This window comes from Caenorhabditis remanei, chromosome I, assembly GCF_010183535.1.
Source record: "Caenorhabditis remanei strain PX506 chromosome I, whole genome shotgun sequence".
Lineage (NCBI taxonomy): Eukaryota > Metazoa > Nematoda > Chromadorea > Rhabditida > Rhabditidae > Caenorhabditis > Caenorhabditis remanei.
Window position 1 is genome coordinate 2,521,680 of NC_071328.1, and position 13,048 is coordinate 2,534,727.

A 13,048-nucleotide genomic window follows, 5' to 3' on the forward strand; every position below is an offset into this window, starting at 1 on the left:
GAATGAGAACGATTATTTGACAAAAAAAATAGAATTCGAATAAGAATGAAATGAATTAAACTGGCGATCCGTACTCGTCGTCTTCGTATTCCTCTCGATTCGCCACGTGATTCGAGTCGGTGACGTTTTGTTCGCCACGTGGATCCAATTCGGCCGCCCAACTGTAGTTGAGAAGTGCCAGATGGGTGTTTCCCATACGGCGGTGCACGCGCGCTGCAAAATTGATTTTTTTTATTTAAATTTTCAGACGGCCTAATTTTGGATTTCTAGGACATTTTCGAATTCTCATAGTTTTCAAAAAACAAGTCCAAGGGGAGCCATGACCTAGAAATCCGACAATCAGAAAGTTAGGCCACCCTCTTTTCGGTGCTGAAAATCTCGAAATTGATTCTAAAACTACAAAAATGCCATTTTGGATTTCTAGGTCATTTTCCAAATTTCGTTGTTTTCAAAGCAAGCTGTGAAAAGAATGAAGAGAAAATGAGCTAACTGAAGTCGTGGCCTAGAAATCCAAAATTGGAAAGTCATGGTGGAAATGAAATTTTAAGGGAAATAGGTCAAATTTTATTTAAAAAATGGTATTTTTAAACAAAACTTCACCCGCGAATTCAATGAAACCGTGCCCTGATTTTGCAGAAGAAATGTTTATGATAAGTGGGCGTTTCTGATCTACCAGTACCGCGACTCTTGCGCGTCGGTAAAAAATGTCGGAACTTTTTTATTCCGATAATACTCCTCGTGGAAATGTCGGAATTTAAATAATTTAAGTTTTTTGACATTTCTGTCGGAATTCAATGAAAATTGGCGGAAATTGTTTAGTTTCGCTCGATTTTTTTTAGCGGAAATTCGCATGTTTTTCAGATTCAAAGAACTAGAAGAGCATTTCTTCAAGTAGATATATAAAACTCAAACGGTGGCCTAGAAACTCAAAATTGAAAAGTTAGGCCATTGCGTTTTTAAAGTTTTTTATATTTGGGCGGTTCCGAGTGAAAAAATAACATAAATTTCAACTTTCTAGGCTATTGATACCTGAAAAACGATATTTCTGGCTAAAAACTAAGAAAAAATGAGAAGAATCAGGCAATGGCGAAGAATTACCAAACTAGGAAAGTTAGGTCATTATAAAATTTGAGCTAAAACCGTTTTTTCTAATCGAAAAGTTCGATTTTTGAGCCGAATGAATGCTAGCCAAACTTTTGGATTGTATCTAATTCAGTGACCACTGGTCCCCTTTTATCTATGATATTGACTGTAAATTTTGCCGCATGGCCTAGAAAAAGCTAGGCCATATCCCAATTTTCAGCTATTTTCAGCCATTCCCTTACCAAGTAAATGGAAGATGAACGCCTCATCGGGAGAGCTCGCTTTCAACTTGTCCAATTCCACAAGACACTCCTCGTTTCTTTTCGCTTCGAATAGAAGACGTGCTCGATTGAATCGACACGCGACGTCGAGTGGATTCAGTGTCAACGCCCTGTCGATGAGAACGAGTGCCGTGTCGATTTGACCGCGTTGTTGTTCGATTTGAGACAGTGTGCACAGCATTGCTCGATTCGTCGGATTGATGCTCACTGCTTTTTGGATATTTGTTAGGGCGATCATGTTTTGCTCTTTTTTCAGATGGACTAGACCGAGACCGTACCACGCACGATAGTCGCGAGGTGAGAGCAGGAGAGCCGATCTGGAATTTGGAGCATTTATAAATTTAGGCGTTTTTTGACTGAAAAATACGCATTTAAAGTGAAAATATCGAGAACATTTTTGATTTTTTTGAGAAAATATCAGAATCGAAAAAATTATTTATGGACCTATTCTGGGGTAGCGAAAATTAGTTTTTTGCTTATTTTTTGATATTCAGAATGTAGCGAAAAAAGCAAAAAACTCCTGATATTTTTTGCTTGACATTTTCTAGGCCAGCCGGCGGATTTCTAGGCCATTCGCTGCAAGACCTGTGTTTGGTGTAGATTTACGGGAGATTTTTTTGAGATTTTTTCAGCAAAGTTCGGAAAAAACTATTAAAAGCATGAAATAAATCAATAAAATTACGAATTCCGTTCAAAAGTAGCGATAAAGTACATGGATGCTGAAAAAATCACAAAAACGTCTCCCGTAAATCTACACATGGCCTAGAAATCCGCCGGCTGGCCTAGAAAACGTCAAGCAAAAAATACCTGGAGTTTTTCGCTTTTTTTTGCTATTTTCTGAATAGCAAAAAATAAGCAAAAAACTATTTTTTGCTACCCCAGAATAGGTTTATAAAATTCGGAAGTTATTTTCTCAAAAATCGGAAAATTTCTCTGAAAATTTCGTTTTTTTTTAAGTGAAAATATGCTGAAAATTATAGAATTCATGTTTTTCACGTATTTTTCTGAAATTTTCAGTCCTAAGCCTGGAAAAATCGAGATTTTGTCCAAAAAAACGCGGTTTCATGTCACAATTTTCATAATCTAGATGGCAAAACCAAACTGAAACGATGTCGAGATCGGTATCAGCACAATTTTGGCTGGAAATTCTTTTGAAAAATGGAAATTTCGGATAAAAACAGGGTTTTACCCTTCAAGGGGGAATTTCGGGAATTCTGGATAATTTTTCAAGACATTCCTATGGAAAATACTCAAAAACCCTTCGGAACCGCGAATTTTCCACCCGAAAATGATCGAAATTGGTCACTGCTGGCCGAACTTTTGTGTTTTTGTGTTTCTAGGCCACGGAAAGTTCTTCCATCCGTCCGTTTCGTCATTTTTGTTGAATTTCAACTTGTTTTCAGTGTTGTCAGCTAACAATTAATAACCTTGATGATAACACTGAAAACAAGATGAAATTCGATAAAAATGGCGAAACAGGCGAATGGAAAAACTTTCCGTGGCCTAGAAACCCAAAAGCAAAAAGTTCGGCCAGCAGTGACCAATTTTGACCATTTTCGGGTGGAAAATTCGCGATTTAGAAGGATTTTTGAGTATTTTCCATAGGAATGTCTTGAAAAATTATCCAGAATTCCCGAAATTCCCCCTTGAAGGGTAAAACCCTGTTTTTATCCGAAATTTCCATTTTTCAAAAGAATTTCCAGTCAAAATTGTGCTGATACCGGTCTCGAACTCGTTTCAGTTTGGTTTTGGCCATACTTGTCAAGGGTCGGGCTTTTTTTTCAAAACGTCAGGCCCGTCTTTTTGGAGGGAATTTTTTTTTCAATTTTTGTTTCAAATTTGATCAAAGGTGTACTAAGATGAACTCAGACTTTTCTCATAGAATAATATGAGTGTCTTTTTGTCAATTTTTCCGCATGAAAAATTGAAAATTTTTCTCAAAAATCCCAGATTCCTGAAAAGACGGGCCTGACGGGCCGAAGCTTTTCAGGCCCGGCCCGGCCCGTCATTTGACAAGTATAGTTTTGGCATCCAGATTATGAATATTGTGACATGAAACCGCATTTTTGAGTAAAATCTCGATTTTGAAATTTCGAACGTTTTCAGCTACCTAGAAGCTAAAAAAAATCCCTCAAAGCCCAAATTTTTTCTCGATTTTCCCGAAAATCTCCAACCTAAAAGATCCAGCAGCCTTATCCAACTCGTCCTGCACAATCAACTCGTGTCCCAACAGAGTATACGCATAAGCGAATCGTTTATCCAACAGAATCGCCCTCTCCATACACTCAATCGCCTGCGTATGCTGTCTCTGCAGTGAGAAACAATTTCCAGCGGCACACCAACTCTGAGATCTCTCTCGGGACTCTGTTGTGAGTGTCTGAGCCAGAGCACTCAGTGCATGAGTGTCCTGTAGATGCCACATTGAGGTGGAGAGCAATTCCGTTCCCTCAACCTTCCACTTCTTTCTCTTGTGCAAATCGTTGAGAATATTTCGACACTCTCGATATTCCGACTGCTCGAAGCAAGCTCTTCCCAGTTGCAAACGGACCATTGATGTGTTTATCATCGTCTCTTTTTCCATTTTCGCAAATAAAACGTCCGCCGTTTTCCAGTTGTACGTGCTGATCGATTCCTCTATAAGAGCAATGTGACGGTAGATGTCGAAGAAGTTTTCTGTAATTAAATTTGCTTTTTTCAGATTACGGTTGTCTGGAAACACGTTTATCGTCATAATAGTCTAAAAACCCCCAAAAACTCGAATTTTCAGTCCGAAAAACGGTCAAAAGTGGGCATGGCCGAACTTTTTCAGTTTGGGTTTCTAGTTCATATTGAAGAATTTTCCACCTTGAAACCGCTGGCCTAGAGACCCAAACAGAAAAAGTTCGGCCATGATCACACTTTCAGCGTTTTTCGGACTGAAAATTCGCGTTTCAGGGGGAATTTTGCAGAATTTTGAGGAGGAATAGCCAAAAATCAGTGGCCTAGAAATCCACACTCATAAAGTTAGGCCAGCACGATGTTTGGAGGTAAAGAAACAAGATTTTCCAAAGATTTTCCTATTGACATTCAGTGAAGCAGTGAGTTTTCTACGGAAAAAAACCATTGTGGCCTAACCTTTTCAGCCCAAATTTCTAGGCCAGTGGCCTAGAAACCATAAATTCATAAAGTTTAGGCCAATATTCATTCTGTGCTCAAAAATCGAAATTTTCCATTTAAAAAGGCCTAACTTTCCTAATTTGGTATTTCTAGGCCACCGACTGATTCTTTTCAGTTTTAAGCTAGAAGTATCGTTTTTCAGGTAATTCTATTGAAATTTATGCTATTTTTCCCCCGGAACTCCCTAAATATGATAATTTCAGTCGATTTTCTCCGATTTGTAGCTCAAAAGTTCCCGATTTATCCAGATTTTCTTATTTAAATTCTGAGAAACCGTGAATTTCCACGGTTTTGGGGTAAGAATGAGTGAAAAAACCGTTATGGCCTAAGTTCCCTAATTTGGTAATTCTAGGTCACCGACAGATTCTTCTCAGTTTTTAGCTAGAAATATCGTTTTTTTCAGGTATTGATAGTCTAGAATTGAAAAATTAGGCAATTTCAATGCAATTTCAGTCGATTTACAGCTGATTTTCAGCACACGTACTATATCCATCATCATACACCAAATCGACGGTATCCATCGGCTCATCACTATTCAACGACGACGCCGCCGACGACATTGGCACATTCGAATTCTGTAACATATCGTCTTCCGATGGCCTTTCGCTAGCTGTTGATGCCACCTGAAACTGCTGAAAATTGATAGAGAGAACCGCCCATCTCTCTCTCTCTCCGTCTGAGAAGAGGAGGCGGGGCTTACAGAATTTGTGGAACCCGATAGGCTACGCGCTAAATTCGAGTTTCGCGAGACCAATGGCTGCTTTTCATTTCGCTTCCTCTGCGAAGTCGCATTTTTGGCATTCTTACTGGCAATTGCAGCTGCATCAGCAATTCTGATTGAGGTGCGAACTGGGTTGGCCTATAATAAATATAGAAAATATATGGAAAGTGATGAATTTTTGAGAAAACCAAGGTGAATTTGGGTGTTTTTTGGGTGAATTAGAGTGATTTTAGCCCAAAATCACCCCAATTCACTCTAAATTACCCCATTAGGGTGATTTTTGAGTGGTTTTGAGTGATTTTGAGAGGTGCATGCGGGTGGCGAAAAGCTATCAGGTTAGGTGGCTGAAGTGGAAAAAGTTAGACCACCAGCTTTTTCGACTTTTTATGTAATTTTTCTCGGAGATTCTCGATCTAAAATCGTTTTTCAGCTAAAAATTATAGGTAAAACATGAGTTTTCAGTCAGAATTCGCTCGAAAATTGCAATTTTCAGCTCAAAATCATTAAAATGCCACGAATTTTGGCATAAATGCGGACTTAAATTCGAAGAATTTTCTATTATTGAAGCATATGCTAAAAATCGCTTCAAAAATCGTTCTCCTGACTCAAAATGAGAATTGGTGGAAGAGTTTTTCCGCGCCGGGCCGTGTAGTCCTCTCGGACAAGATTTCTCACTTTTCCGTAGTTTTCTTCTATTTATATCGAGAAAAAATAGAAAAAAACTAGGGAAAAGTGAGAAATCTTGTCCGAGAGGACTACACGGCCCGGCGCTGATAAACTCTTCCACCAATTCTCATTTTGAGTCAGGAGAACAATTTTTGAAGCGATTTTAGCATTTGCGTAAAAATGAAAGTTTCTTAGAATTTTCAGAAGAATCGGAATCTGAAATAAACACAATTAAGACTTCTGTATTCTTTTAAACTCAGGAATCGAGAGAAATTATATAAAACTGGGAAAAGTAGGGGGGACTAACTTTCCCCACTTCGGCCACCTAACCACGATCCGATAGCTTTTTGTGGGCGGAGTCGACTCATAAGTGCTTTTTTTGAAAATTGGAATTTCTCAGTGTTTTAGAGTCTGAACTGAAGATTTCAGCGTTTTTTAAGACCGAGAACTTCAAAAATCCATAGTTGTCAAGGCCCGGCATCAAAAAATGATCCTTTTTTTCCAATTTTTTTTTCAATTTTTCATCGAAAATGTGGCCATTTTTGACTATTTTTCAGAATTTCTTCTAATTCTGGCTGATAGTCGAAAATGGTCACATTTTCGATGAAAAATTGAAAAAATTTCAAAATTTACTTTCGCGCCAATTCGCCCGGGCCCGGGCCTTGACACCTATGAAAAATCCGAGTTTTTGGCTATAAATTAGTCTGAAACTCTAATTTCTGTCTGAAGTTTCCAGAAAAATCCCAAATTCCTCCACTATGAGCAGACTCAGTAAAAAAGCAAGCAAGAAATCTGGAAATCTTGTGCTGAAAGTACCCTTTGAGACGACGTGGATCCTCGAGTGGTGGCTGCAGCTCCACTTCTGGTTCGAGTATTCGTCGCATTCGTGTTCTCCGTGTCACTGTTCAAAGCGGCGCTGAAAAAAATCACTCAAAATCGATTTTTTTTGACAAATTCTTGCTATTTTTACACATTTTTCCACTGAAAAGTCGCCGATTTTCCTTGTAAATTCGATACATTTTTTAAAAAACAAATTTTCCATAATTTTTCAACAATAATGATGATGGCCATAGTTGTCAAGGCCCGGCCTGGGCCTTGTCGGCGAAATCAGGGCCCGGCCCGGCCCGAAGACCCGGGCAATTTGGCGCGAAAGTCAAATTTTCAAATTTTTTGAATTTTTTGAATTTTTTTAGCGAAAAAGTCAAATTTTCGACTATGATTCAGAATTAGAAGAAAATCTGAAAAATAGTAAAAAAGTGGTCACATTTTCGATAAAAAATTGAAAAAATTTCGAAAAAAAATTAGGAAAAAAAGGGTCATTTTTTGAAGCCGGGCCTTCGGGCCGGGCCGGGCCTTGAAAATTTTCGACCGGCCCGGGCCTTGACAACTATGATGATGGCCTAGAAAAGGCGAGTTAGGCCAGCGAGTGTTTCACACTGTCTAATAATTAGACTCTAATTAGCAGTACTATTGCAAGAGAGAGCAATCAGCTAGCTTGTCCACGTGAACTACACTGGGAGATTATCGATAGAGCGCGTTTTCAGAATTTTGAATTAAAAATACATCAATTTCAGAGAATTTCGAGTGGAAAAAGGTTTTTAGAGTAGACTTCGGTGCATCTTCGACCAAAATCAATGCGATTTTATGGAAAATCGAGTAAAAACCCGAAAATAAAAAACAAAAAACAAAAACTAGAAATCTGTTTGTCCACGTGGACTACAAAGAGTTGTTGTCGATGGAGCGCATTTTTGCGGTTTTTGGCTCGAAAATATATCATTTTTGATGGTTTTTAGCGTAAAATCAGGTTTTTGACGGTAAAAAATGTGAAAAATGGCCGGAAAATCACAAATTTAGTAATTTTTCCGCCAAAAAGCATGAAAAATCAATCAAAAGTAGGAGAAAATCTTCAAATTTTCAAATTTTCAGCTTTCAGAACGGAGAAAAGAACGGGTGGCCTAGCTTTCGCAAAATCTCGGCCATGTAAATGACCCAAATTCGATAATTACATTAAAAACTCTTCCAAGGGCAAGTTTGAGTGATAAATTACAGAAATCGATACAATTTCCAGCATTTTCACTGAAAATGGCCCAACTTTTGCCATTTTCTCATCCACCACTCAAAAAAAATCGCCCAAAAAGTTGCTCACTTTGCCCGATTCCTAGAGCTATGAGTCGCCCGTGTATGCGGTCTATCGGGTTCAGTGAATAGAGATGATCGAGAACTGGTAGTGCTTCCAGTCTCCGATCGTCTCGACGTCATCTCACTGATCCGAGTGCTTTTCCGTGGAGCGACTGGCCGGACACGCCCACCGCCGGTGGTGGCTGAGACAGGAGTCGATTGTCTCGGTGTGATGCTTGATGGAATATCTGAAAATTGGAAAAATCAATTATTCGGAGTTCACTCCCTCTTATGGACCTATTCAGAAAGTAGCAAAAAAGCAAAAAACTCCAGGTATTTTTTGCTTGACGTTTTCTAGGCCAGCCGGCGGATTTCTAGGCCATGTGTAGATTTACGGGAGATTTTTTTGTGATTTTTTCAGCATCCATGTACTTTATCGTATCTACTTTTGAACTGAATTCGTAATTTTACTGATTTATTTCATGCTTTTAATAGTTTTTTTTCCGAACTTTGCTAAAAAATCACAAAAACGTCTCCCGTAAATCTACACATGGCCTAGAAATCCGCCGGCTGGCCTAGAAAAGGTCAAGCAAAAAATACCTGGAGTTTTTTGCTTTTTTCGCTACATTCTGAATAACAAAAAATAAGCAAAAAACTATTTTTGCTACCCCAGAATAGGTCCATTACAACCGCGCTCCACCGTAAACGAGAGAGTATCGGGCGAGAGAGACGCAGAGTCTTTTCTCTCGCACCGACACAAATTTTCACCAATTTTTGACCAATTGTCGCTTTTTTTATAGCATTTTTTGTGAATTGTTATGAAACGGTAAAAATAGGTCTAAAATTTCGAAAATTTTGAAAAAATCTTTCACAAAACCGAAAATTTCCAAATAATTCACTGAAATTTTCAGATTTTTGTGATATTTTTCGCTCAAAATTTGAAATTTTCCAATTTTCAGCATTTTTCATAACAATTTACAAAGAATCTTCTGAAAAATGGAAAAATTTAAATTTTGAGCGAAAAATATCACAAAAATCTGTAAAATTTCAGTGAATTATTTTCAGCTTTTTGAAGCATTTTTCAGCTGAGAATCGTCATTATGTTGAAATTTTCGGTTTTTTAAAAGATTTTTTCAAAATTTTCGAATTTTTAGACCTATTTTTACCGTTTCATTACAATTTACAAAAAATGCTTTAAAAAATAGCGAAAATAGGTCAAAAACTGTGAAAATCAGTGTCAGCGCGAGAAAAAACTCTGCGTCTCTCTCGCCCGATACTCTCTCGTTTGCAGTGGGGCGCAGTTGTAATTCAGAATCCCCCATACTTCGAATCTCTCGATTCGCTGAAGACGTCGTCGTCGTCGCAGATCTCGCAGATCTTCTCGTCGTGGAAACCGATGATCTTCGACTCGAACTGCCGATTGGCTCAGCTGGTGGAGCAGTTGAGGGGGCGGAGCTTGCGGATGTTGAGGGTCCAGTTGGTGAGGGAGTGGCGGTACGCATGGTTACTGTAGGGCTTGGAGGCGCCGTGATGCCATTTCTGGAAAGAGAGAAATTGTAAAATTTGATTGAAAATTCATCAAAATTCACATTTTTTGTTGTCAAAAACTCAGAATTTCAGCGATTTTTCACTATAATTTCTCGCTGGCGCGCCTTCAGCGCGATTTTCAGGGATTTAGGCAACTGGAAACTCAAATTTTAGCATTTTTCACTGGAAATCTGTCTAAAAGACGTGAAAAAACTCTGAAAATCCATTAAAAGCATACTTCTCAAGGCTCGGATTCAAAAAATGACTCAATTTTTGGATTTTTCATTGAAAATGTGACCATTTCTGATGATTTTTCAGAATTTCTTCAAATTGGCGCCAAAATTTACATTTTCTGCCGTCAAGGACTCAGAATTTCAGCGATTTTCACTTTTATTTCAAGCAAAACACTTGATTTTCATTCAAAATCTCCAGATAATTATGAAAAATTGCTGTTTAGGCATTCGATATCTTAAATTTCAGCTACTAATACAGTAAATATACACATGCCAGCCTCCGCTGGCGCGCCTCGGGCGATTTAGGCTATTGGGAAGCATTTTTCATTGAAAATAAGTCTAGAAGACGAGAAAAAGACTATTCTGATCAGTTTTTCATGCTGAAAGTGTACATTTTTGAACAGTTTCAGCCCAAAAACTGTAATTTTTTGCATTTTTGAAGCTTCAAACTTTGCAGTTACAGTCTGGAAACTGAAATTCCTGTGATTTTCACTGCAAAAAATCTGAAAACCCGTTGAAAAAAAGCATTTTGAACCATTTTTCATCACAAAAACGTCGAAAATCGATGATTTTTGGGGTATTTTCAGCGTTTTAGGTGTCTGATTTACAGTGAAAATGCTAAAAAGATCTCGCATCGCGCCGGAGGCGCGCCAGACACATATAGTTAGAGTATAAATAGCAAAAATTTGTGATTTTCACTGCAAAAAATCTGAAAAAGAAACCGTAAAAAGGCATCTTGAACAATTTCTTATCACGAAAAAGTTAAAAATCTGTGATTTAGGTACTTTCATCGTTTTAGGCGTCTGGAAATTTCGGCAACTGGAATCTTAAATTTTAGCATTTTTTACTGTACATATGTCTAAAAGAGGTAAAAATGACGTTTTTCGTGCTGAAAGTGGAAAAAAAATCAAAAAAAAAAAACGGTAAAAATGCCATTTTAAACGATTTTTTATCACAAAAATGTTGAAAATCTGTGATTTTGGGGTATTTTTAGTGTTTATTCGCTTCTGAAATCCTTCTGAAATCGCCCCGTTTTCCCTTACGATTTGTCCTTGTGTCTATCGAAAGTCTGTGCGAGTTCTTGTCCTCCGAATCGTAGATAAGTGATGACAGCTGCCCAGAGGAAAATATTCTCGTCAAGTGATTTTTGACACGACTCGACGGCTAAATCCATGTGATTCTCGTCGCAAAGCATTTGGGCGTTCAGAAGATTCGCATGGGCGGCGACACGGGTGTCCTCTAGAATCTCTTTCGGATTAGTCCGTTGTCGTGCTCGAAAAGGGCTCCGCGGCATTCATCGAATCTGGAAAATTAAGGGGTTTTTCAGTTAAAATAGAGGAAAACATTACTGGTGGCCTAGGAAAACCCGAATTCTAATACTAGGCCGCCAATTTTTATTAAAACCGGGAAAAACTGAGGTTTTTGCACAAAAAGCATCTCAAAATTGGAGAAAATTCTGAAGATTCTGACAAAAAAATGGTAAAAATCTGAAAATTTTCAGAATTGGCAACCAAAAAACTCGATTTCTAGCTTGAAATGTCTTAATGAGACCTAGAAACCCTAATTCTAATACTAGGACACCAAATTTTCAGTCAAAAATCACGAAAAATGCGAATTCTGGGTGATTTTTAGCAAAAAGAATCAAAATCGAAGCTAAAAAACCGATATTTGTAGGTTTTGACACCTAAAAATGCGAAATTACCCGATAATTTCAGATAAAACCGTAATTTTCCGGTGGCCTAGATCCCAGAATAGAAATTTCTAGGCCATCAACCAGCCATTTCCTGTTTTCGAGTTTAAAACCGGGAAAAACTGAGGTTTTTGCACGAAAAGCATCTCAAAATTGGAGAAAATCCTGAAGATTCTGACAAAAAATGGTAAAAATCTGAAAATTTTCAGATGTAGGAAAATGACGATTTTCAGGTCAAAAATGGCGGAAAAAATCAATTTTTTTCGAGTTTTACGGAAAAAAACTGGATTTCTAGGAGAAAATTCCTTAAATTCTGCAATTTTTCAGTAAAAAAACAGAAAAAAAATGCGGTTTTTCGAACAAAAAGCATCTTGAAATCGGAGAAAATCATGAAATTTCTGAAGACTCTGACAAAAAAATGGCAAAAATCTGAAAATTTCACGATAAAATCACGAAACTCAAGCGAAAATCGTCAAAACTAGTGATTTTTCACTCGATTTTTCATATTTTCAGGTCGAAAATCACATCAAAAGTACTGGTTTCCCATGTTTTCAACTAGAAAATGATTGAAACACATAAATTTCATCGAGAAAAATGTGTTTCTTTTCAGAAAAAGTACACCTATAAACTAGTTTCAAGAAAAAAAAAACAAAACATTTCAAATTTTCAGGTAGGAAAATCGTGTTTTTTCATCAGAAAAACCGAAATTTTCTTGGTTTACACTTTAAGCTGCTAAAAAATCAAAAACCCTGGCGGGAAATGCTAAAAATCTATATTTTTCAACATTTTACTAGTTTTCTCCGGAAAAATACGAGAAAAAACAAGAAACTGCCAATTTATAGGTATCAAAACTAAATTTTGACACTTAAAATTGCGAAATTACTGAATTTAGTGTGTCAAAAACCTGAAAATTGGATATTCCTTGTTTAATCTCATGTTTTTTCTGGAGAAAACGAGTAAAATGTTGGAAAATATCGGCATTTCCAGCTAAGATTTCGATTTTTTGCAATCTAGAGTGTAAAAACAAGAAAATTCAGGTTTTTCTACTTGAAAAACACAATTTTCCTCCAGAAACCGCCATTTTTAGGTATCAAAAGTGAATTTTGGCACCTAAAATTGCAAAATTACAAAAAATTTTAGCTGAAAACCGCAATTTTCCAAAGTTTTCCAACGTTTTCCTTCAGAAATCACTCTGAAAAACGCACTTATTCAAATCATACGCCACCCTGGCAAACAAGAAATGAAGTCGTGCTCCAGTGAATTTCGTCGACCGCAACAATCCATAACACTCTTCTTTTTTATTCGCTCGATACAGACAATCGGCATAAGTGAGTAGTGCATCCGAGTGATTCGCCCCGTTCGTTTTATCCGTCTCATAATAGATTTCGGCGAGAAAAATCGCGTCGTCAAACGCGTAATACTTCATCATCTCATCGATTTCCTCGGCGATTGTTCGCTTTTTTTCGACGCGGTCGAATGTCGCCTCGCGCGCGAGAGGCGCCCCCGATTCCATCATTTGCGCCTGGAAACGAAATATAGAAATCGCGAAAAAATTTGAAAAATCGATTGGAAA

General features: G+C 37.7%; 2 protein-coding genes across 2 annotated transcripts; both read right to left on the reverse strand.

Moving 5' to 3' along the window:
* Positions 1-55: 55 nt before the first annotated feature.
* On the reverse strand, positions 56-11,079 carry GCK72_000341 (uncharacterized protein; the record flags this gene model as incomplete). Its single annotated transcript, XM_053722425.1, has 9 exons — positions 56-213; positions 1,326-1,681; positions 3,539-4,073; positions 5,005-5,143; positions 5,221-5,379; positions 6,724-6,823; positions 8,054-8,273; positions 9,350-9,564; positions 10,829-11,079. 9 exons carry the CDS (start codon positions 11,077-11,079, stop codon positions 56-58), a joined length of 2,133 nt encoding a protein of 710 aa, XP_053591070.1.
* A 1,576-nt stretch (positions 11,080-12,655) lies between these two features.
* Positions 12,656-12,991, reverse strand: GCK72_000342 (uncharacterized protein; the record flags this gene model as incomplete). Its single annotated transcript, XM_053722426.1, has 1 exon — positions 12,656-12,991. One exon carries the CDS (start codon positions 12,989-12,991, stop codon positions 12,656-12,658), a length of 336 nt encoding a protein of 111 aa, XP_053591071.1.
* Between the last annotated feature and the right edge of the window lie 57 nt (positions 12,992-13,048).